General features: G+C 47.2%; 1 protein-coding gene and 2 long non-coding RNA genes across 3 annotated transcripts in view; 2 read left to right on the forward strand and 1 right to left on the reverse strand.

Moving 5' to 3' along the window:
* The first annotated feature begins 2,941 nt into the window (after positions 1-2,941).
* LOC134557600 (uncharacterized) lies at positions 2,942-7,138 on the forward strand. Its single transcript, XR_010082077.1, has 3 exons — positions 2,942-3,191; positions 6,319-6,425; positions 6,861-7,138. It is a non-coding gene; the product is annotated as an uncharacterized LOC134557600 (long non-coding RNA).
* Positions 7,139-10,941: 3,803 nt separating this feature from the next.
* LOC134557599 (uncharacterized) lies at positions 10,942-11,918 on the reverse strand. Its single transcript, XR_010082076.1, has 2 exons — positions 11,555-11,918; positions 10,942-11,094 (listed from the first exon to the last, which is right to left on the reverse strand). It is a non-coding gene; the product is annotated as an uncharacterized LOC134557599 (long non-coding RNA).
* Positions 10,968-23,907, forward strand: part of HYDIN (HYDIN axonemal central pair apparatus protein) — a 32,393-nt gene continuing 19,453 nt past the window's right edge. The window contains exons 1-14 of the mRNA XM_063410735.1: positions 10,968-11,110; positions 13,945-14,062; positions 15,154-15,279; positions 15,532-15,651; positions 15,785-15,919; positions 16,121-16,320; positions 18,129-18,253; positions 18,829-19,027; positions 19,447-19,630; positions 19,976-20,075; positions 20,573-20,691; positions 21,722-21,945; positions 22,797-22,864; positions 23,607-23,842. Of these exons, the coding sequence (XP_063266805.1) occupies positions 13,991-14,062; positions 15,154-15,279; positions 15,532-15,651; positions 15,785-15,919; positions 16,121-16,320; positions 18,129-18,253; positions 18,829-19,027; positions 19,447-19,630; positions 19,976-20,075; positions 20,573-20,691; positions 21,722-21,945; positions 22,797-22,864; positions 23,607-23,842 (1,908 nt within the window). The 5' untranslated portion in view covers positions 10,968-11,110; positions 13,945-13,990. The remainder of the gene's footprint in view (positions 11,111-13,944; positions 14,063-15,153; positions 15,280-15,531; positions 15,652-15,784; positions 15,920-16,120; positions 16,321-18,128; positions 18,254-18,828; positions 19,028-19,446; positions 19,631-19,975; positions 20,076-20,572; positions 20,692-21,721; positions 21,946-22,796; positions 22,865-23,606; positions 23,843-23,907) is intronic.

Below are 23,907 nucleotides of genomic sequence, written 5' to 3' on the forward strand. Positions count from 1 at the left end.
TAACCCTGTGCGCTCGGCCCGGTCCCCGCTCTCCGCGCTGAAGCGGTGTTCTCGTCGCTGGGCCCGTTCCCTATCCCTGCCCGTGTTCCTGAATAAACAGCCTTCGGCTCTCCAAAGGAGAACGCGTCCGTTCGCCGCTTCGTCAGCGCCATTACAGGCGCGCCCTCACGATGCCGCGCTCCCGGGCTCAGAGGTGAGTCGCTCTTCGGGAGCCTGTGACCGCCCGCCCGTTGTGACTCGTGGGCAGTGCCCAGCTCCCTCTGGGGGAGAACCGTGCCCTGACTTCCAGCCTGAGCCCCGCAGCGCTCGGGACGCCCGGCCCGCGCTCCCCTTGGCCGGCGCTGCCCGAGCTCGCTCTGCAGGGCCCCGTCACGGAGCCCAGCCCCACAGCACATCCAGCTGCACGCGTTTGCCTCCTGAACCAAAGGAACTAACAGCAAACGCCTCTCAGGACTTTATCAGTGTTTACAGACTATTTCTGGAGGACATTTAAAATGATCGCAGCAGTCGCAAGGCCGGTCAGTCCAAAGCGAGAGAGAATGTAAACCTGTTTAACAAACTCGGGTACGGGAACAGCAAAATCGTGTCCTGAGAAGAACAGTTACTGATTCAGTAGTAGTAGGAATAGAGGCAAGGCCAGGAGCAGTGTTGTTCTGTATTGACTGGCTGCTGTTTACCAAGCTGTCAGTGCTGATCTAATTAATTTCCAGTCTATGTGGGCTACACCTACTGGCTCTTTCAGCATCCTATTATCTAGAGCAGGGCAAGAGATTGAAACCTGATTTGGTTTCCTCAGAGCACTTAATTTTAAAGAGATGCACTTGGGATTCCCATATGGAACAAATAACATATCCACCTAAACTTTTTTGTTCTTTCCTATGGGTGCATGATCACATAATTGACAACAGAGAAGCCATCCAAGGATGCCAGCTGGCTACATTCTATTTTCATGATTCTGTAATGACAAACAGCTGTTTTAGCATGAACATTTTTACCTGTGAATACTTTTTTCTTCAGAATGTGACAATAACAATGTTCACCGGAGCAGCTACTTTCATGATGCAAATTACTAAGTGATGCCACTAACACGTTTATTGCTATTTCAAGTACTTGCCAAGTGATTGTGGTGGGTGGTTACTATCGTGGTTCTGTGGAATTTATGAATGAATTCGTTTGAACAAATACGATCTGGGAAGTAGTTTTTCAATAGAGTAGGCAGGCACTTCTTGAACCAGCCAGCTTAAAGTTTAATGAAAGAGTAAACGTGGGCTCCAGTCAATATAGTCACTGCTCATTTGTTACTCAGCCAACATGCCCCATGCAGCCAAAACACAAAAGTCAGTGAGAGGGATTTTCTACAGCCCTTTTGTGAAACAGAATTAAACAGGGCTTTCGAACCGGGCCCATTTCAGGTCAGATCTAAGAGTTCAGTGCCTAAAGGTGACACAAAGCTTTGCAAGCTCCAATGTACAGTTTGTAGAAATGCGAGTAATATGGAATCCAACTTGCCTCAAGTGAAAACTTGAGGGGGTTATGAAATTTAAACAGCAAAGGTGGCCTTCTAATATCCAGAATCAAAGCAAATCTATTACATGTGAGAATATTTTCAAGTGGCCTGTTCAGAGAGTAGGCTGCCAAGGAGGAGTAATCTGTAGTCAAGGTTTCCCTATACAGAGATGACAAAGAATTTTCCATAAGAGTGAGAACAGGGCATTTTGAAACTGGACACAGCTAAGCTGGGAGCTACAGATCATATCAAATACACATACAGTATTTATTTCTTCACTATAATTTCAGACACTCTGCTCAGTTTGACTGCTGCAAATGGTAAACTGAGAGTAGTGCCAATAATGAGTGCCTTGATTAGAAAGAAGCTTCAAACAGGTAGTTGCATTCATGCTGTTGATTTTAGCAAAACTACGCTAATTCTGTTTAAATGTGGAAAACTGCATGAGAGTCAACCAATAAATGTGTCAGCTAGAGAGGGCCACCTTCCACTGGGAGTTAGAAAAGCAAGGCTTTTCTCAGGATACGGAGCTCACAGGTGTCTAGGAAATACAGCAGGGAACTGATGGAAGGCAGGTCCTGCTGACTACATCAAATAGGGGTCAGGTAGCCTCAAGGCACTAACAGTTCCCAAACAGAACTACTATTTAATGTCACTTAAGGTTGTGGCTATGCCCATTAATGCACTGGAACAGATTTTCTACATTATCCCAAGTGTCACCAGCCCCAAGCTGAAGAGACACCTGTGAGACTACAAAGAAACAAGAAAAAATCTCCCTTTATTAGCTACTGTGCTCCCTCACCAAGAGAACACTAAACTAGTTGCATTAATAAAATGGACCCTCTCTAGTAAGAACATCCTGTCATATGGTGCATGCAAGCTGGTTTTAGCTCATTTTGCAAGTAGGATTAATTTTTAGACATTTCAGACTTTCCTGTTAATCTCAGATAATAATGCAGTTTGGTAGACTAATCAGATTACAGGGAATGTCAGCATGATTTGATTTTAAATGAGGTGAAGCACGTTACTGGAACTATCACCCTCTTGTTTTAGGAAAGGATGACCTGTGAGAGTGACAGGGTTCACCACATCTCAACAGCTGCAGATCTCTCCTTCAAGGTCCTTTTAAAAAAGATGCTTTGTTTATTCTGCCTTATCTCTGACTGACATTATCTGACAGCAAGTTATAACATGAATTTTAGTAAGATGTGGACTTTGTCACAACAATGTATTATGTAAACAAACACTGTGTAAGAAAATGGAATATAAACGTACCTTTTATACATACACCACTGATTTCCCACCTGCTACAACCAAGTATCTGATGTATGCTTTCAGTTCAAACCCCCACTATTCTACCTAGTTCTTCCCATTAATTTGACTCATGAGCATGAGCTTCCCTTTTGCATCTCCCTCATTCCCCATGTCTTTACTCTCAGTGCTTACAGCAGGCCTCAACCTCATGTTATTTCTGGTTAATGTGATTAGGTGAGAACCTGGGACTGTGCTGTCAGTGCATTAGCAGAAGGAAGTAATGCTTCCTGCAGGAAAGATGGCAGTTTCGACCTGTTAGAAGCAAGGCATGATCTGACTGGAAGATGAAAACAGAGCAAGCCAAACTGCAGCAGTAACACCAACTCACTCTGCAAGAGCATAGAGGGGGATTATGGCTCGTGGACTGCAGGTAAGGAGGCATAACGTCCTTGTGTTGGTTATTTGCCTGAAGGGAGCTTTGGCTGGGGGGAAAGGTCAGCTTCAGCAAAAATAGCAGAACATTCGAAATACTGACTAATGAAAGGCTTTGGTTCTTGTATTTACTTGGCAGAAAAGATGGCTTTCAGAGCAGAGGCATCTTGATAGACTCTTTCCTACAGATGCATGACATTATTTGACTTTAATGTCAAATACCTCTATTTAGATTCTTTCATTCTGTGCTGATGAAACAATAGTTACGAATTTCTCTACTGTACAAAATTGCTGTGGTTCATTTTGTTGTTTTTTCCCTTAAGCTCAGAAACCTACATCAGTAATTGAACAACTAATTCCTCAAGTTATAAACTCACGATTTAAAAATGTCATGATTTTCTATGATAGTTCAGTAGACTGCTTTATTCTTATGGGCTGTCACTGTGTTATTCCGCATATGCCACAATGCAAAGGCTTTAATGAGCCTGTAAGGCAGATTGCTGTGGTGATACCGTGCTCAAACTGATGCAGTCCTTAAAGTTCTGCTTTTGAACCTTTCATTCGGCTTTAAAAAATGCTTCACACAGAGGATATTGTTGTAGCAGCTACTGTTTGTACCCAAGACTCTCAGTGAGCAGAGTTGTTAAACCAAGTAACAGCTGCCAAGCTGCACTGCTGGAGTAGCTCTAAGCAGTAATGACTATTCACACCTGTATGCCTCAAGATGACCTTTATTGCACAGTTACATCCACACAGACAAAGCTCATCCTTCACTTGAGCTGAAGCAGTTGTGGTGTCACTCATCAAGTGCAGCACAAAGCTCAGCTTTGGCAAGCAGGCTGACCTTTTACTTGCTGTACAGAAGAAATGCTGTGCATTTGTAAATGCAAAAGCAGGTTGTAAAGCTGAAGTCCATTCAATACTGCAATCGGTATCATGATTAGGCAAAAGAAGCTGCTCAAGTTGCAGGGAGCATTATCACTGCATTTAAGTTGCAGTTAAGTAGAATGCAATAGACATGGGAATCTTGGAGACAAAACAAACCGAAACCCAACAATAAAACAAACAGCACTTTTTATACTGGTGTCAGTGACTATCCTTAAAGGTGCCTTTTTTTTGATACTTCAAATGATAATAATGATAATAAATAACATGATAATAATGTTTATGTGTTGTAGTAGTCTCAAATAATCCTAGTCTTTGACCAGTGCTTCTAATGAAGTCAGAATCTCCTACCGTGCCTGTGTGTTCACTGCTAGCAGCCTCCCAGAGGCAGAATTGGGCCGGTTTTGTGCTGCCCAGCTGGGTCAACAGAGCATCAAACCAGGAGCAGCTCTGCACTCACTACAGCTGCTCTCAGTGCTGCGGAGCAGCCCGACCCACGGCCGATCCCAGTGTCACTGCCAGCGCCTGTCCAGGAGCAATGAGGCACGAACAAACCTGATCTAAAACCAATCCTGTACTTAAGCTTTCCCTTCACTGACTTCAGCCACGAAGAAACTGGCACCTAAACCAGGCAGAACGGCACTGCTGCCACCCAGGGCTCAGCTTCAAGGTTATTCTGCCTGTTCTTGGACCACTAGGGACAATCAATTTTGAGGACTTGCAGAATATGCTTAGTCCAGCCAGGATGAGCTTCTATATCCATTGGCTTGTGCTACTATAATCTATTCTTTGAAATTTCCTTTAACACCTGTCTCTAGTTTTATCTTGAAATGCAGGAAGCTATTTGTGGTCAATTTAAAATAAATGGCAGTAATTAGTTATTTCATTTTTGGCTGCCATGAGTTTTGCAAGTATTAACCTACTACTGTTTCCTACAGTCGAGTTTTCTTTTCTTCCTTAGCACTCATCTCTCTCATGCCAGAGAAAAGTAGAGTTAAAAATAATTCATCTGTCTAAAGAGTTTACAGGTGTTAACTTGTTGTTAGCAATACTTTATGCTATTACTGCCAAATCCACAGCTCTGTGCTTTTAGCAAGGTGCTTTACTGAGTTCTGTAGAGTGTAACTGGTATGTAGATAACCTATTTTTCACTAGAGAAGCTTTGAGTCAGCTCTGAATTTTTCTTTTAGTTAGATCTGTCTTTTTAACGATAGCAGGGCAGTTTCAGGTGTGACAAAATCTCAAATTCCAGGAGGTTTTCATCATTTATTTCTAAAACTTACATATTAATCTTATTCACAATTCTACTTCCTTATATTTTTCCTTGCCTGGTTTTGTACCACCACTTTATAAATGAACAAAGCATGAATCAAGGTCTTGAAGGGAGGTAGAATCCAAAGACACAGGTCTGTTTGGGGCCAGAAGAGAAACCCAAATGGAGATTCTGGAGCCTCTAGACCTGCAGACACCTCTGGGTGCAACAGCCTGAAAGCAGCATGTTGAACAAAGAGCTGTAATCCTAAATCCTGGAGGCAGAAGGGTTAAGGTCCAGGTCTGTGGGACGTGGCCATGGCCAGTTCCTAACCACGCTGAGGAGCACTCTGGTCCAGGGGCAAACAGCACATCTGCTTCCCACCTACGGGCACCCTCTGCAGCTTCCCCTCTTCCCAGTGCCATCCCAGAGCTTCTCCTTTGGGGTGCCCCATCTCCCCTGTCCTCTGAGACAGCTAATGGCCAGAATGTCAAAAGTTCAGCTGTGAATTCGTGCTTGGGAGGCAAAGTGTTCTCTTTTACACGGTGGAAAACAAGGGTCAAGGTAGAGCAGCATCCTAGAGTCACATCCTGACTGTAATCCCAATCCCTTGCCTTACATTTTAATTTTCACTTGCCTACCACATAAGCAAGCTACTGAGCTCTGCAGAAGGGCAGATGGAACAAGAGGGGAGGTTGTTATTGTTTTGTGTGGCTTATTTAATGAATTGATGATGGCCAAGAATTTATTTCATAATGACTGGGGCAAAGTACTTGTTATCCCTTCACAACTCTATTCACAGGCCACCAGCTCCTGAGTTACCAGATTGTGAACTGTTCTAGCAGAAAGATCAGAAATTCTCAGAAGTATTTTTATTTTGACACATTATTACAGAGGGGGAAATTTTTCTTCACACTTTCAGAGACTGGAAGCCTTTTCTTGTATGGTTTTGTTGCTAGTTTTAGACCTACTTCCCTTTTCCTTGCAGCTAAGAGATGAGGAAAGCGGCTACAACAAAAATCTGTTTTGCGTTCCTAAGCATTACGAAGAAGATTTAGAAAGAGTCTTCGTTCCTCATGGATTCATCCTGGACAGGTATCAGGGTAAACAGAAAAGAATAGGGCTAGTGATGCCAATTTTTGTCCCTCCAAATGAAAAGACTTGAGGTCCTGGCCTGTGCAGTCCTTGAAACATGGAAACCCTGCAGCCCTAACACTCCTGTCCTAAAGGCTGGTACAAGAGGGGTTTATGGAGATGTTTCCTCTACAAGCCCAGTTAAAATTCCATGTTCCCTCAAAGATCTTTAAGTCCATCTATCCTGCAATATTTAGGTTTGTGGATTAAATCGGCTTGTGCTGTGCAAATACGTAACTAACTTTCCTATGACTTGCTGTGGTCACAATTTGCTAGTTATAAATCCTAACAGCAAGATCACTATTTTTACTTGAACATTGCTTAATATATGGACAAACAACTATGACACACAGAACACTTTCCAGAATTTCCTTTTTTTTTTTTTTTTCCTCCCAGGACAGAATGCTTGGCTGGAGATGTCATGCAAGACATGAGAAGTCATCACCTTGTTGCACTCTGTGTCCTTAAAGGAGGCTATAAATTGTTTGCTGATTTGCTGGAGCATATGACAGCACTAAATCAAAATGATGATAAATCTGTGCCTGTTACTGTGGATTCTGTCAGAATAAAAAGCTACTGCGTAAGCAACTTTCTTTTTTTTGGAAAATTGACTCTCTCTATAGACTGGCATTCTAAATACTGGTACTTTGCATGACAGCCCCACAAAAATTGAGTTTATGCATACCTTCTGTTCAAATGACACATTAAAAAGGAACTGATTCACTGATCTGAGCCAAAGGGTGGGTATTATACATTCACTGGAATAAACATATAGTAGAACACTCAACATGACAAAGCCAGGGGCAGATCTGAATCTCCCTCCTCTTGCAAAAAGCAGGAGTAGCACACCTTTCAAACCAATACAGGATAACATTTTTGGACATGTTTATGTGACTTCCATCACTTCTTTCTCTTTCTAGAACGATTCACCTGCAGAAAAAATCAGTTTTATTGCAGAGGAACCGTCCACACTAAATGGGAAGGTATGAATTAGCATCTTGGGTTTTTAAAGGGGAACAACTGTTCTTGAAATCCATCTTCATTAAGATTTTGATACTGCATACTTCCAGCCACTTAACACTGATTTAAAATGCTTGGCTCTTAAACAGTGGATAATTCCCACTGATCTCAGTGGAAACTTGACATGATCAGTAGTGAGTGCTCCCAAAGATCCTATTCTCCATTTTATCCCAGAACCCCCAGAACGGAACCGTTCTGAACTGACTCACGCAGGGTGGCTCTAGAATACTAGTGCTGTACATGGAGCAATATATAGACCTGACAGGGGTGCCTTTACCACCCTATTTTCAGCTTTCATAAATACTTACAGAAAGACTCTTCAGAAATCACCAAAGTCAGTAGTTCAAATGACAATCTCCTTTGAAAATCAATGCAACTTCCTTGTAACTGAGGGCTTTAGTGTGCTTTTTCTTGGCTGTGTAATTTGCTGGAAATTGCCATTTAAGTCTTTTCTTTCCCTTCTTTCCCTACGTAATCTCTTCCAGAATGTGTTAGTAGTAGAGGTAAGTCATGACTGAAGGAGGGGTGGAATGACACAGATTTTTTCACCCTTCTTTTCAAATTAATACATTTTACCTGTAAAATAATAATCAATTACGCTACTGTGCTGCCAGATTGGTATGCTCTAATTTAATCCACTGACAGTCTGCTTTTCCTTTCCAACTTGAAGGATAACTCATTTTTTTCTCTCTCTCAGGACATTACTGAGACGTGTAGAATAATGAAAGCACTGCAGTCAAAAATAAAAGACAAGAAACCAAGGATGGTAAAAGTTGCAAGGTACAAGGATATAGCCACTAACTAACATGTGCAGATCATTTGGGTGAAAAGTAGGTGTATGCTGACAGGTACTTGGCTTGAAGGTTGAGGGGGAGGAAGCAAATGCAGGAAGTAATCCTCATCCAGCTGCTGAAAAATGCCGTGTTTTTTAAACTGGGAAATTTACCCGTGCACTACCATCTTCACTGCTCAGATTAATAAAAAAAGACTTTATGGCTCTTTCTATGTAGTCCATAAAGTCTGATGGATTCCCTGGTTCTGATTTTATGTTTGAAGGAAATTCATTTCTTTCCAAAGGTTTTCGAACACCACCTCAGTTGCCTCAATAGTAGAATGATGACACTTGGAGAATTTCTTAATATCCTCAACTGTAGAAGTTTCCAGAATCTGAGAGTGTGTCAGCACTTGGAAGATGACCTCAAGTAGCATTCTAGATCTGCTTTTGGTAGATATCTAAAAGGAAATCTTGTGGAATATCCCTGTGTGTGTCATGTAACCACAATGCTTAATAAAAAGAGTTGCTTTATGCACCAGTTATTCAGACAGTCCTTGTAGTGACTGTCCAGGAGGTTCTCAGTTTCTTCTGAAGTGCACAAGCAAACCAAGAATAGATCTGATTCTGCACAAGAAATTGTCCTTTTCTCCCTCCCTCCCTCCCTCCCCACTGAAATCATTACCAGCCACTTGCACGTGCTTCCCCCTCTGTGCTCTTCAGTATCCTGAGGCATTGCTGCCTGGAAGGGCAATGACCTGAGACACAGGATTGAAGGGAACTGAATACAAAGTAGAGCCACTTGGCCATAAAGAATGAACCTAGATCAGAGCCTTTGCTTCTCCCTCCACTACAAGGCTGAGCACTAGTTCTTTCTGTGCAATAATCTCACTGTTTTAATTTAAGTGCTTGATTTTGGAAGCTTATGGGGAGGTGTGGCAGAAGGGAAGTCTACAGCTTAGAGCAAGACGTATTTTAAAAACCAACCTTCTCTGCTCTGCCTTACAGCCTGCTCGTTAAAAGGACATGTCAGAGTCCAGGTTACAGACCAGACTGTAAGTATTGTGTTTTTCTAGTATTTTTTTTCTGTATTTTCCAAAACACAGTCTTACAAGTTCACTTCAGGCAGCACATCTGACAACTGGCACATAAGTTTCATGAAGGCCAAGAGAAATGGGGAGAAACTACATAAAACTTGTGAACTAATGACCAGCTGTGCCATCCTGAGACCTCATGACCACCACCTTTTTTTCCTCTGGTTGGCCTGAGTGCAGGTTTAGCCATTGATACACAAATGTAACTATTGAGATAGCAGAAACAGAATCAGACCTTAACTCTTTTGCTTTGCTTTGACCCTAGAAGGCATTTGTTTTGACTCTGCATTATTAAACTTGCCTTGTTTCCAAACTGAAAAGTTCTATTGAAAAGTTCATCTACCCTCATTCAAGTAAAATCTCATTCCTTGTCTCCTCTCCCAGGATTAACTCATAGCTAGGTTTTAAACAATTCTATTGTTAGTAAAAATCCTTCTCTTAACACCTTGAGATGGCAATACTTTAGATTCTCACCTCTGTCATCAATTTACAGTTCAGATTCTTAAGGAAGCACCCTGAAAGAGATGGTGCCTGTTGCTCTTAGCTCAAGTATATGTGGAATGCAAACTGTGCACACCACCGAAGTAGAAAAAGGACTGTATTTTCTTACAGACACAGGCTTTGAAATTCCAGATAAAATTGTGGTTGGGTGTGCTCTTGACTGTAATGAATACTTCAGAGATCTGAGTGTTAGTACATGCACATTCCTCCACTGCCAGGTATCAGGTACCTACCCACCACAGGTACCCAGCAAGCATATTTGTTTCTACTCAGAGCTTCTCAACAATTGAAACCCCTTCAATTCCAGCTAGAAACTTCCATTAAAAGAGCAAAACCCTTTTTAAGGTGCCTAGTTGGTGATGCAATGTAGGTGCATAAGAAATGTTGGTGCTTCAACTTTTTATAGTTCTACTCCACAAATCTCATGGCTCAGCCATGCTGCAGGGCACTGTGAACCCTCAAGATGGTGAACAGCATACAATTTGCAGCCCCCTCTGAAAATAACTTGTAATTTGACTTTAATTGGATATTTGTCTGTCTTAGTTCAATCCTATGTTGCTCTTCTGTCACCAGGTCTTTGAAGCACCAGGCAGGGATTCTGTGGGAAGGTTTTCCACACACTTAGGGATAACGTGTCTGTAAGACCTCTCTTCCCTTATTCCATTACAGCCTCCTTAGGCTGCACAGAGCAGTAGACTTGGAAACACCATAAACTAATAGGGTTGATCTTTTTTTTTTCTTTTGTTTTCAAAAGTACTTTCTTAATTTTGGTTAACTCTGAACAGTTCTAAGTCTTTTTACTAAGACAAACCAGTTCTGCTAAAGACACAATCTGTGCTATTGCTCAGCAGCATGGAGTATGCAGAAATTTAACAAACCTAAGTTCTTTAGGCTATATAAACCTATATGTTGCAGATAAACTTGGAAAGAATATTAAAATCTCGGGTTTACTGCAAGTAGGAAACTTGGAACAATTATGGTTCTAGTGTGTTTTTATTACAGTGCTGGGAATACAACTGAAAATCAGCCTTGCATCTAATTTGAAGATAGATGTTGATAAATGCTGTAGATTTGTGTGGGGGGGGGGGGGTGTGGGTTTTTTTAGCACATCTGTGTTCTGAAAGAGAATGCCAAAGAGAAATACAGCCTGTGATAATGTCAGTCTTCTGGAGCACTAATTCCTGGCTGCTGATGAGGTGGTAAACCATGACACCAGGAAATGACTTCTGCTGCTTGTGTGTCCCTGAGAAGAAGGAGAGGTAAATGTCAGTGCGCAGGGCCTGCAGCTCGCTGATTCCACGTGTGCTCTGCGCTGAACACCAAGTGTTGAGAGCCTGGGTTTTTGCCGCTGTGAAGGAGCAGCTCGGAGCTGGGTGCGAGGCTCCGGCGATCCCGAGCGCTGCCGCCGTGCCCGTCACGTTCCGGGCCCCGGGGCGGATTCGTCCCGCTCCGCCCGGGGCCCGAGGGGGCACCAAGGCTGCAACAGAGGGGACCGAGCGGGGAGCGAGGCGGGATCGAGCGGGAAACAAGGCGGGACCGAGGGGAGACCGAGCGGGGAGAGAGGGGAAACTGAGGCGAGACCTAGGGGGAACGAGGGGAGACCGAGGCGAGATCGAGGGGGAATCGAGGGAGGAACTAGGCGGAATCGAGGGGGGCCCGAGGCCCGCCCAGCGCCACCGCCCCCGGCTCGGCCCGTCCCTCACAATCGAGGGTTCCGCGGTTGCCCGGTAACCGCGAACGCGGCCATGGCGTCGCTGGCGGTGCTGCGTTCTCGGTTGCCCGGTGCGGCCTCAGTTGCCCGAGATCGCGCTCCGGACTGGATGCTCCAGCCTGGGCGCCTGCAGGCGGCTACACTGGGCGATTGCCAAGTGAACTTTTCGCGGAGCACTGGTCCCTGCGAGCGAGTCCTGCACTCGCGGAGCATTGGTCTCCGTGAGTGTCGTGAACTCGCAGAGCATTGGTCTCTGTGAGTCAGTCTTCAACTCGCAGGGCATTGGTCTCCGTGAGTCGTGAACTCGCAGGGCATTGGTCTCTGCGAGTCCTGCACTCGCAGAGCATTGGTCTCTGCGAGTCCTGCACTCGCAGGGCATTGGTCTCTGCGAGTCCTGCACTCGCAGGGCATTGGTCTCTGCGAGTCCTGCACTCGCAGGGCATTGGTCTCTGCGAGTCCTGCACTCGCAGGGCATTGGTCCCTGTGAGTCGTGAACTCGCAGAGCATTGGTCTCTGCGAGTCCTGCACTCATAGGGCATTGGTCCCTGTGAGTCGTGAACTCGCAGAGCATTGGTCTCTGCGAGTCCTGCACTCGCAGGGCATTGGTCCCTGTGAGTCCTGCACTCGCAGGGCATTGGTCCCTGTGAGTCGTGAACTCGCGGAGAATTCGTCTCTGCGAGGGAATCCTGAATTGCCTTTGAAGGTAAAGATTGACTGAAGTTGAACTTCTTGTTTTTGTCTCGTCTGTGCTCTGAAAAAGCATGCCAAAGGGAAATACAGGATGTGATAATGCCAGTCTTGTGGTGCAGCAGTTCAGTGGCATGTACAGTTGAGTGGATGAACAATATATGCTGTAATGATTGTGCTCTTTTTTTACTGAAGAAATGCAGCATTTCCTAAATATACTAGTCTACATGTTTTGCCCTTTAGTGATTACTTAAACTGCTGAAAGGTGAATGAGTTCTGTTCAAGTTTGAGTGGGTTTTTATGATGTGGTTATTCCAATTATTAGGGAAATGCTTCTGAATTAAGGCGCAAGCAAGACCACATACCAAAGTGAATAGTCTGGATTCTATGTAACAGTAAATGTGAAGAAGAGAGAAAGGAATAAAAAAGGGGTGGTGGGGTTGTGGGGAGGGGGATAGAAGGACAGAGATAGATTAAGTAGAAAATATCACCAGTCCATGGATCCTATCCTCATACCATTAAATCCTCTTCTGGTCTTCTCTGGGGTGAGGTCTCACAAAACATAAGACTCCAATGAATTAATACAGATTTGGGCAAGGTGGGACTGCCCAGGTACCTCCCTGGGGCAGGGCAAGTTTGACTCTGTCTCTTGCTGCTTTCAAACAATATAAAATCTTTAGCACCAGTGTATCCTTGGAGTCTGCCATGAGTTGGGTTCTGGATTTTCAGCTCTGTTGTTACTTTGCATCCCGTGCAGTATCTGGTGCAAGGCTCAGGAATGGCTCTGGGGGCACTTTGGAGCTCTTTGATGGGTTATGACAGCCCCTCAGCTGCCCCTCATGGGAATGTCCCCTGCATGTGGCCCTCTGGGGGTGGGGGTTGTAGAGCTGAGCCAGTTTGTGGGAGGGAGGATGGGTGTCCACTGCCTCTTACCAGAGGTTACGCCACACCCCCACAATTTCCTCCTTCCCCCTCTGTTGATGGGAGGTTTGTGTGCAAACCTGGCCTCAGCAGACGAGTCTGTGGCTATGACTTCCCCACCCTGAACCCAGCCAGAGCTGAATTTCAGGACAGCTGCTGGGTTTGGCTTTGGTGTGGATACATTTTTCTCTGTCAGCCGTGTTGACTTCTTGCCAGCCCTAAGATAACAGGACAATAGTGTCACCTTTATCTTGTCTCAAGTTCTCTTAGGTGGCTTCACTCACAATCCAAAGTTTCGGTCAGGAGGCATTTTCAGGGAAGGGTGGGCTTCAGTGATTGCAGCTTCTTTAGTATACATTTTGTCACAATGGGCAAAAAGTCCTTTCTAACAATATTTCAGCCATTAGCCATAACATTCCAGTCTCTCACAAGTCCTGTGAGGAGCATCGGAGAGAGCAAGGGTTGTATAGCCTAAAGAAGAGGAGATCCACTCTAGCTACTTTTAAGTAATATTTAAGCTACAACATTGTCTGTTCTAACTATTATTGATGTTCAGATTTTTAGCTCCAGGTTTCAGTATGATCCATCTTTGAATTGCACAACATAGCTATAAAGTTCAGTAAAGTCCAACTAGAGGCCTAACAATATTAGCTTTTTACCAAAAAAGCACGTAGCTATTTTCAAACACTATAAAATTTTTAGCACCAGTATATCCCTTGAGTCTGCTATAAATTTGGTTCTGGATTTTCAGAGTCCCATTGTTGTTCCTTCCAGTTTTGTTGAGGCATTGTCACTCCATCTGTGACATCCTCCCTCCAAAATGGCTTCTGGACTCCCAGAGAAGACACCACCACCTCGTCTTTTGTCCAGAGAAAGACTGAAGCCTGATACTGTGAGTACCCACTGGGGCTGTGTTAATGCTGGGAACTCCCCTCTTGTCCCTCCTCTCCCTGCCCCGCCTGTTGTCCGGCAGCGCTGTGCAGCTGCAGACCCCATCCCCACCTCTCTGTGCAGTGCTGCTGTTGGTGGGGGCTGTCCTGGTGCAGTAGGGGACACCGTGTGTTCCTTCAGGGACAGTGCAGTGTCTTGCCTGGCTGTGCCACCAGAGCCAAGTTAAACCAGTGTGAAGCCAAAGCCCTGAGCGGGTGCTTCTTTCCCTCCCCTTTGTCACAGTAATTCCTTGTGTCAGGCTGGACACTCACCTGTGCTGCTCTCACCAAGCTGCCCTTGGGCATGTGGGGGGAAGCTCAAACTCTGCCCAAAGCCTTGAGAGACACGGCTGGTCCCAGCTAGGAGAGGTTCCAAACCAGCTGTTGTCTCTCATCTCCTGCGTGGGGCACAGATCCAGCCCTGCAGACAGCAGCGGAGTCAGGGCCACAAAGGTGCCTTGGCTGTCGGGAGCTCCCTTGACTGAAGATGCCCCACTGCTGAGGCTCTGTCAAGGAGAGTCGTCTGTTTTCTTCTGTGCAGGGGTCTGTGAGCCCAGACAGAGAAAACAAATGCTAATGAACAGAGAGAACTAAAACTTGGACACATCCCTGTGCACCTCACTCTTGGTACAGCTTTGCTTTCTTGCATCTCTTGGACTCAGCCAGCAGTGCTATCTCCCTGCTGTGAGTTTTGAGTGTGCAGGGATGGAGTTAGGGGAGTTCTGAGAGCTCCTCCCCACTGTCTGAAAAGGTCACTGCCCCAATCCGATGAAACTGAAGAGCAAACAAATGCAAACAAAAGAGCAGAAATCCTCAAACATGTCCCATCCAATCACAGAGAAGCTAATGGGATAGAGCCATGTAGTTGAAGTATGTGTGTTGCACTCTGTATTATTAATTTACTGATGCTAAATATTTCAGCAGGTGATTTCTAGGGCTTCCAGCACTGTCCTAGTGGCTATGATCACAAATGATTCATCAGTAGCAAGTGAACAAGGAAAGCCTCTAGGAACAAGGGCATTTCTGAGGCTCTTGCTGTTTTTTTGCCTTTCAGCTGACTCCCTCTGCCTTCCAGAAGGAGATGTCTCTCACCACCAAGCAGAGGCTGGCCAGAGCTAAGAAGCTGACTCTGCCTCCGATTGTCCAGCCTCAAGCCAAGTGTGAAACCTCCCATCACAAGGTAGCCTTTCCCTGCCCTTGCTGTTTGATGTGGTATTTGAGGAGGGTGCCAAAAGAGCAGCTTGGCTTGAGCCTGCTCAGTGTGGTCCAGGAGCGTTTGATCATCCTATGACAGAGGTGGAAGAGCCACTGTTTCCCCAGTGTGAGCTGGGCAGATGTACTCACCCAGAGTCTGTTCTTCACTGGGAATGACTGCAGAATCTTCCTGCCAGCAGCTGAACCTCTCCCTGCTCTCTCTTGCCTCTCCTTGCAGTCCTCAGCAGCTGACCCACAGCAGAGCTTGTTTCAGCCTTGCCCACCAGAGGTGGTGTTCCAGAACTACACCCCTGGTCAGGTCTGTGAAGCGCCCGTGCTTCTGAGGAACAGGGACAAGGTAAGTGCTGGCACGTGGGACTTTAACATTGTGCTGGAAGAGGAGAGCAGAGAAGGCTGGTTAAGGGTGGCACCAGGGCGTGTCCACCTGTCTCCACAAGTGGCAAAGCCAACATTCCCTGTCCTTCCCGCAGGTTTCTCATCTGCTGAGGGTCACCTGGGAGAGCTCACCTTATTTCCAGCTGGTGGGCCCCGATGAGGTGCACCGCAAGGTGCCACCAGGCCTCCACACCACTGTGCGCATCCTCTTCACCCCTGCAGAGAACAAGGTGAGTCTGGAGGTCCCCAGAGATGGGTGTCTTCAGCAGAAAGTGAACCTGCAAGGCTGCAGTCAGGGCATCTGGCCTGGCTTTCGAGGACCTCTGCTGGTTTCAGTGGCGTTGCACTGGATCTAGAACTGGGAGATGCTCTTTGGCTCTGCTGAAGGCAGGGATAAATGCCCTGTGCTGAGACACTCTCTTTTCCTGCAGGATTATTTCCACAAGCTGGTCTGCATCACTGAAAGGGAGGAGTTCATTGTGCCAATTCGGGCCATTGGTGCCCGAGCCATCCTGAACTTCCCTGACCAGCTGGAGTTCTCAGAGTGTCCAGTCAAGTGCAGCACCAAAAAGACTCTGCTGGTTTGCAATGTTGGTAACAGGACAGCTCATTACCAGCTGAGCACCCAGAGGTGAGGCAGCTCATCTGTCCTTGTGCAAAGCACCTTTGGGGTGTTCACACAGTTGGGAAAGAACAACAAAAGGATCTAGAGCCTTGCAGCTGCTGCCCTGCAGCCCTGGCTGGAAACGGGCAGGACGTGTGGGGATTGCTGTTGCTTCTCATGTTTTAAGCAGGATGAAGCCTTTGAGCTTTCTCTGTGCCAGATTTCCTGGAGGGTGCTGGAACATGTTAGTAGCTGGCTTGCACCCTCCTGAGCACAAGCAGCTTCTGAAATGGTTACTTGCCTCTGCCAAGTAGAGCCATTCTCTGGAAAGCCACAGGCACGTGCCTTTCCAGTGGCCCTCTCACGAGAAGCCCCATGTGAGCTGTGTTGTGGACAGCCTGTGCTGTTCCTGTCAGTCTCAGAAGACAATCTCTGTTTGTCCTGTTGGCTGAACTGGAGAGGGTAATGCATTTTTGACACCGTATCTGCAAGGAAACCAGTTCAGTTGGCTGCTGGTGAGTTGAGGGTTACTTGATCCCAGAGGTCTTGGGGTAGGAACTGAGGTCAGGAGTGCAGCACAGACCTGCTGTCTAACCTGGGGCAGTTGAGTGGCTTTGATTTTTTCTCTGGCAAAACAGAGCTCAAAAGGCAAATTGACTTTTCTGCTGTGAAATGGGAGGCTCTGAGAGGAGCTTCCACCAAAGCCTGCCAAAGCTATTTAAGCAGGCTCCTGAGATTCTGTTCCAACAGGCTGCTGCTTTTGACTGTGCAAATATGTAGGCAGGACCTTGTAAATCCATGCACAGTTTTTCTCTGGGATCTCCAGATCTTGCTTTGTCACCACCAAAAGCAATACCCAATAAAATCTGGTATCCTTTTGCAACATGCTTGCCAGCTGTTCTAATGAGTGCTGCAGAGCATGTAGGATCCTGCTTGATAGGGATTCAAAGAGTTTCTGAACTTCAGGAATGAAGTCTTGAAGTAGATGAAATAGAGCCTGGGTGCAGTGACAGAGGGGAAGATGGAGCTTGTGATCTGCTGACTCTGTACAGAATTTTTTAGCACAGAGATGGAGCTGCTTTAACCTAACAGACTGGATTTATTAGAATAGTTAATGCTGTTTGACTTCAGCTGTTCCACCATCACTAAAACGTTATATATGTTAAGATTAGATGATATTAGATGATATTTCTTCCTGTAGTAGGTGTTAGTGGACTGATGAGGCAATCAATTAGCAGTAATCTTTCTGTCTTCCTTGGGGTGGACAGCAACTTTTAATGAGATTGATTCTCCCAAAATCAAAGAATTTAATAATGGCAGTTAAGGCAACAGTGGACAAAAGGTTTGGCTACAGCAGATAACTATACCATGGGACTTGAAGTAGATTGCAGCCTCCTTGCACACAGCATTTAGCAAAAGTGCAGCTTCACAGAATTGCCAGCTTTGCTCACTTGTCAGCTCCGTTTCTAAATTATGTCAGGAGTCCTTGGTCCTTGGTATCCTCATGGCCATAACTTTTGCCCAGCTCTGCATATAAGGAGAGCTGATGCCTGATGAAGGTAAGCAAGATGCAAATGACCCTTGAACCTCATTGCAGAGGGCTGGATGCAGAGTATGGGAGCGAAGAGGTCATTTTATCCCACAGGATCTTGTGAGGGCTGGATCTCCTCACACGAGAGTCAGTAGCTGTTTCTGATCCTGTCTGTTCTGTCTTCTGCTGACTGGGCTTGGCTTGCTCCTTGCTTGCACAAGTGAGCAGAAGTGAAGTGGACTGCAGAAGGGCTAACATCCCCAAATGTTGGTCCCCCAAGAGTCCTGCTATCTGTGTGTTGCAGCCCTTTCTCTGTCATTCCGGCCACGGGAGCTCTGGACGTCGGTGACACTGTGCAGGTGACAGTGGGATTTCAGCCACTGAAGACTGGTGACTGTTCCACGTCCCTGGCCGTGCACTACGACACAGGTGAGCACTGGGCACTGCACAGGGCACTCTGCATCCCTCAGAGCAGAGCCCGTTCTAAGCAGAAAGGCTGGTGTGGCCATGGCTTTAAAGAAGGAGAAGATGATGGTTTTCATGGTGCTCATTTTGTAGTCATCTAGTCTGTAGTCATGGAGTTTGTCATCTCGATCATTGTAGAGCTCCATATAAACGCCATTTCCAGAGAGCATGTCTGATATTTGTTGTTTCCATTTTGCCTGGGAAACTCTCACCTGCAGCAGGAATGGTGAGCTTGGTACTGACATCTGAGCCCAGATGAATCCCAGGAGTTGGTTGGGAATAATGAAGGTTTGAAAGCTCTGGAGATGAGGGAGCCTTTGGTAGGGGTCTGTTCTAGAAGGTGAAATGCTGGCAGGTTGTCCAGGACATCCTCGTGCTGTGCACATGCAGCTCTCAGGTTGTGATAAATGCACTGATCCATGGAACTGCTCATTCAGCTAAAAGCTGTGACACTTTCTGCTGTTCCCTGTGGTTTGCTCTGTTCCTTGTGCTTCCATCAGTCAGTGAGCTGAGCAAAGACTCCCCTTTGCTTTATTCAGGTGAAGACACCCACACAAGCCTTCATGCAAGAGCTGTGGATGTCCCCATCGAGCTGGACAGGAGTAGTGTGACGTTTGGGAAGACCTACATCACCCTGTCAAACCGCACAAGGGTGCGCATCCACAACCTGAGTGATATCACAGCCCACTTCCAGTGGAAGGCTGTGGATACTCAGGGAGAGGAGGAGCTGAAGCTGAGGTAGGTTTGAAAGATCCATTTCAGTGACACACCTTGCCCAAGGGTCAAACTAACGCATGGCTTCAGCAGATCTTGGTGCTTTTGAATGGCCTAGGGTAAGTAAAGCATGCCATCTCTACCTGCCTCGCCCAAGCAGTTCTGTGTCAGGAAAAGCCACTTGGGGTGGCTGGTGGATTCTCCCTCAGCTGTGGCAGAGGCTTTGAGCCAGGAGGTTCTCTTGAGGGCTGCTGGCTTTGGAAACCTGTCCTGTGCTTGCAATTGTGGAGTGTGGAGTGAAGAACAAGTGATCCTCTGATCCATTTGGGACCCCATGGCTCAGAGTCAGCCCTTTGCTGAGGAGCTGCTCCTGCACTTCCACTTGTCTCTCAAACACGTGGCTTATTAAACAAGCTGCTGGTTTCTCTTTCCTGTGGCTGCAGGCAGTGTCGCAGGCTGTGTCAGCAGGAGAAGGACAAGCTGTGTGATTTTCTGAAGGAGCTCATAGTGAACACCACTCGCCGAGAACACTTTGCTCTTCTCATCCGCAGCCTCCAGAGTGAGAGGGCAAAGGTGAGAGAAGATCCCGCGCTGTTCAAAGATGACATTTTCTCCATTGAGCCGAAGGTAAGTGATGGCTGAGAACCTCCCTTCCTGCTTCTCTTCCTCCTCTTCCTCGTCATCCCTGAATAAGGTCACTTGACCGATGCCTGCCTCAGCTGCCTTTGTGTGCCAAGAGAGAAGTCATTTGGATTCTGGTGAGGTCAGAGAGCTGGTTACAAAAAGCATTTCTGCCCTGTGGGCTCCTGGCAGGCAGCAGGAGCCTGACTAAAGCTTCTAGACTCTGTTATCAGTGTTAATAATGAGCATTACTCACTCCTTGCTTGTCACTGAAGCTCTTACACGACTGTGGTTGAAAACCAGAAGTGTGAAGTTTGAGGATAAACATTTTGCTGTCTCCTTCTGCTTTAGGAGGGCGAGATCAGGCCCAATTGTTGGGCTGATATCAGTGTGTCCTTCAAGCCCCGGGAAGCCCGGGTCTATGAGCAAGCAGCTTACTGCGACATCTCAGGTACAGCTCCTTCCCCTGCCTCTGTGACCGCAGTGAAGGCGCGGTGCAAACGCTCCCCCAGATCACTGGGCTCCTGTGGGATTGCTGGGAAGGCTCTGTGCTCAGCAGGGTAGTGCTGGCACATCCCCAGTGTCCCTGCAGCTTCCAGGGGATCTCTTCTAGTTTGATTTTTCCCCTCTCGGGGAGCTGTTCGGAATGCTGCCTGTATTTAGTGTGCTCCTCCTCCCTTGGGAAAAACACTCTCTGAGGTGCACCCAGAAGGAGGCAGAACAAAATTTCTGGCATTTCCTAAAGTTCCACTATCAACAGAGGGGTGGAAGAAAGGATGGCTTCTATGGATGTACCATATCTCTTGAGGGAAGAGAAGGGTCCCTGTCTTCTCCTGGAACAGCAGGAGCTAGTCCCATGCAGCTCAGTCAGGGACTTGCACTACGGCAGCCTGGAAAATGCAGGATAGCAGGAGGAATTACTGTAGTGAAATAGAAATCTCTCCCCAGGCCGTGAGAACAGGCTGCCCCTGCACCTCATAGGGGAAGGCCTCGGGCCCCAGCTGCGCTTCAGCGTTGAGGAAGTGAACATTGGGGAGGTTTTTGTCACTTCAAAATACAGATATAAGGTGAGCAGCAGGGTTGGGGTGGATCCTGGTGGCTCCTGGGGTAGCAGTGAGCCTTGGGGACCTGTGGAATCCAGGCAACTTGGGCAGTTGTGATACTAGTCAAATTTGGGGAGTTTCTTGCAATCTGGATCTTTTGGATGGGGTCAGAAAAGTGTGTCTGTTGTTCATGAAACCCCAATCCCTTCTTTTGGGCAGTCTTCCTTGGAGATCAGCTGGGGGGCTTCCTGCAAAACCGCTTGACACGTGAAAGCAACACTGGCCCCAAAAGCTGCATGTTCAGAGGCTTTTGTTCCAGTCCCAGACACAAATCACCTTTGTGCTTGGGCTGTCCAAAAGCAGCTGGAACAAACTGGCTCTGTTTGAGTTTGAGTCCATTGCAAAGAGTTTTCAGCCAAGTCCCTCCTGCCTATTCCTGGGAGTCAGAGGAAAGCCATCCACCCTCCTGGCTCAGCACTGGTCAAAGTGCTTGGCAGTGCTTTCCCTTGCTGACCAGTCCCTCACCACACTTCAGCCATGGTGCATCTGTGGCTCTAGGAAGAGCAAAGTGTTTCTGGGAAGGAAGCAAAGGAACTTTCTACATCTTTGCTCCTGCTTTCTCCCACATGCAGTAAACAGCTTGGCTGCAATGGGAGCTGAACGTGTCCTGCCCATGGGGGGGTTGGGCACACCTGCAGCAGCAGCAGCAGCAGCTCTGGGGTGATTTCACTGGTAATGCTGCCATGCCCAGTGTTGCTCTTAGGGCCAGGTGAGAATGGACTTGGTGATGCTGAGCAGCTCCTCTGTGCTGCAGGTCAATGTGGAAAACCCCAGAGTGATTCTGTTTATGTGAAGTTATCACTGCTCTGCATGAAAAACCCAAAGCCATACAAAGTTGTATTTCAAAGTTGTATTTCTTGGCTTCTGCCAAGCAGCAGCACAGGTCAACTTCTGCCTTGTACAGGTGTTAGTTGTTTAATTCCAAAGTAACTCCAACTTCTGTAGGAAAGGCAGATTCCTCATGTATTTCCATTTTGCTTTCCTGCTGCTGCAGGCGATCCTGTTAAACAGAGGGGCTATTGAGGCTCCCTTCAGCCTCGTCCCTCCAAAAACAGCCATGGGCTCCTGCTTCACCTTCCTGCCCCAGGAGGGCATCGTGGAGCCATATGGACACAAGGTCATCTGCATCTCCTTCTGTCTCCCCACGCTGGGGGAGTTTGAGGAACAATTCCAGTTCAGTGTGGCTGGATCTCGTACGCCTGTGACCCTGACAATCAAGTAAGGACTCTGGGAGCTTGGTGGGCACATCTGTAGCTGTCTCTGGGACATCCCCCACCTACCTCATTTTGGGGTTGAGCAGAGAAGAAAGGTGTTTCCCGAGGTCTTAATCTCTGCTCTGATCCTGGCATTGCCTTAGTGTGAGGGTGCCTGCTGCCCTGTGTGGTACCCAGGAGCTGGAAATGACTCCTCCCTGCAGGGAGCTCCCTCTGCCTTGGGCCATGGCAGGCAGTGGCGTGGATCTGCTTTGGGCAGTAGCTGCTCTGGGATGTCCCACCTGAACACCCAGCAAGGCCCCCAGGGCTTTGGAGATGGGCCAGCCTGGGTGATTCTGCACCAGCAGCAGTGCTTTTAAAAACCTCTGTTAATAATCCATCCCAAATGAGCAGCCTCCAGCCTCACCTCTCACGGCCATGCTGTGGGGGACAAGCTGTGCTCCCAGCTCCTGTGCACAGTGCTCTGGGTACCTCCCTTCCACAGCCAGGAGAAGGCTGATGTGGGAGACAGGGAACTGTGCAGCAGGAACAGTCCCGAGGACATGGGCTGGTGCCATTGCAAAAGATAAAATCCTCACTCAGCAAAGGGTAGAGGTGGGATAAAAAGAAGAAAAGGGATGATAGGAGAAGTCACAGCAGCTTGAGGGCCTGTCCCAGATAGTCTGTCAGCTGCTGACCACTTTGCTTTGGCTGCCTCCTGTCCACATGGCTGCTGTGCTGAGCACAGGGTGCTGGGTTGATTTGAAAGGCAGGGTGGCTCTGACAGCAGCTTTTATCTCCCCCTCCCTAAGGACACCCGCACCCTTTGCAATTCCCGTTAACAAAGACACTGCCTCCCTGCCTTTGTCCTTGCAGGGGCTCTGTGGTGGCACCGACTTTCCATTTTGATGTGCCCGCCCTCCACTTCGGGGAGGTCTCCTTCGGTGAGTGTGCCTGGGCTCGCACCAGAGTGAGGGCTTGGTGTGTTGCTGAAATGGAGCTCTTGAACATGAGAGCATTCATCACTCGTGTTCCTCCACCACTGCCTCTTCAGGGTGTTAACTCAGGGCTGCTGGTGCCTCAGCTAGCCTTTTGTTACCGTGAGATCAGACAGGACCAAAGAAACAGAAAGTCAGCATCACTGTTTGGCCACTTCTGGTTTCCTTTTCAATAAGTGCCACAATAAAAAAGGCACCGGTTCGGTACTAGCAGATGCATCCTGCTTAATCTGATTTCATTCCTAAGGCTTCCTCAGCTGGGGGCAGCTGTTTTGTCTTTGTTTCTTTTAACTGTGCTGCTGACTGTTGTCTGCAACTGGTCACCTGGGTGGCATTTGGGACTGTGACATCCTTTTCGTTTGCCCTCTCTGTGCCTCTCTTGCCTCCCTGCTGGGGTCACTGCTGGAGCTGGCAGTGATCACTGTTGATGGGCATGGAGAAGCCCTGGGCTGTGCCTGCAGTTTGTTTTTCCTCCCCATCTGTGTTCAAATGACTCTTGGTAAGCAGGCTGGGGGAGATGTCCCCTCCACACATGGCTGGCCAGCCCAGCCATATATCCACTGCAATAATGAGCTGTAGTTCAGGTAACAAAGAGGTAAAATCCAAGCACAGTTTTATCCTACCAGGATAGTCACTCGAGGAATCATGAGATATTGTGCCTAAATGGATAATGGTGTCATTTTCTCAGGTTTTCCTCGCACCTTGAAGTGTTGCCTGTTCAACACCTCCCCGGTCTCCATGGATGTCAACCTCCACATTCCTGGGGATGGCTCGGGACAGCCCAGCATTGGCAGCTCTGATCAGATACGCCAACTAAGCAGCCAGTCTTGGAGGAAGGAAGCTCATGGTCTTATGAAGCCAAGGGAATTTACCATAAGTCCCGAGAGAGTCCATGTCTTTGGCCTGGGATCCAAGGATATCGAGGTATGGGAAGAGTCCAGCCTGTGGAGGTGAAGCTTCACTGGAGTGTGGGAGGGCTTTAGCTCTGC

This window comes from Prinia subflava, chromosome 13 (assembly GCF_021018805.1).
Source record: "Prinia subflava isolate CZ2003 ecotype Zambia chromosome 13, Cam_Psub_1.2, whole genome shotgun sequence".
Classification (NCBI taxonomy): Eukaryota; Metazoa; Chordata; class Aves; order Passeriformes; family Cisticolidae; genus Prinia; species Prinia subflava.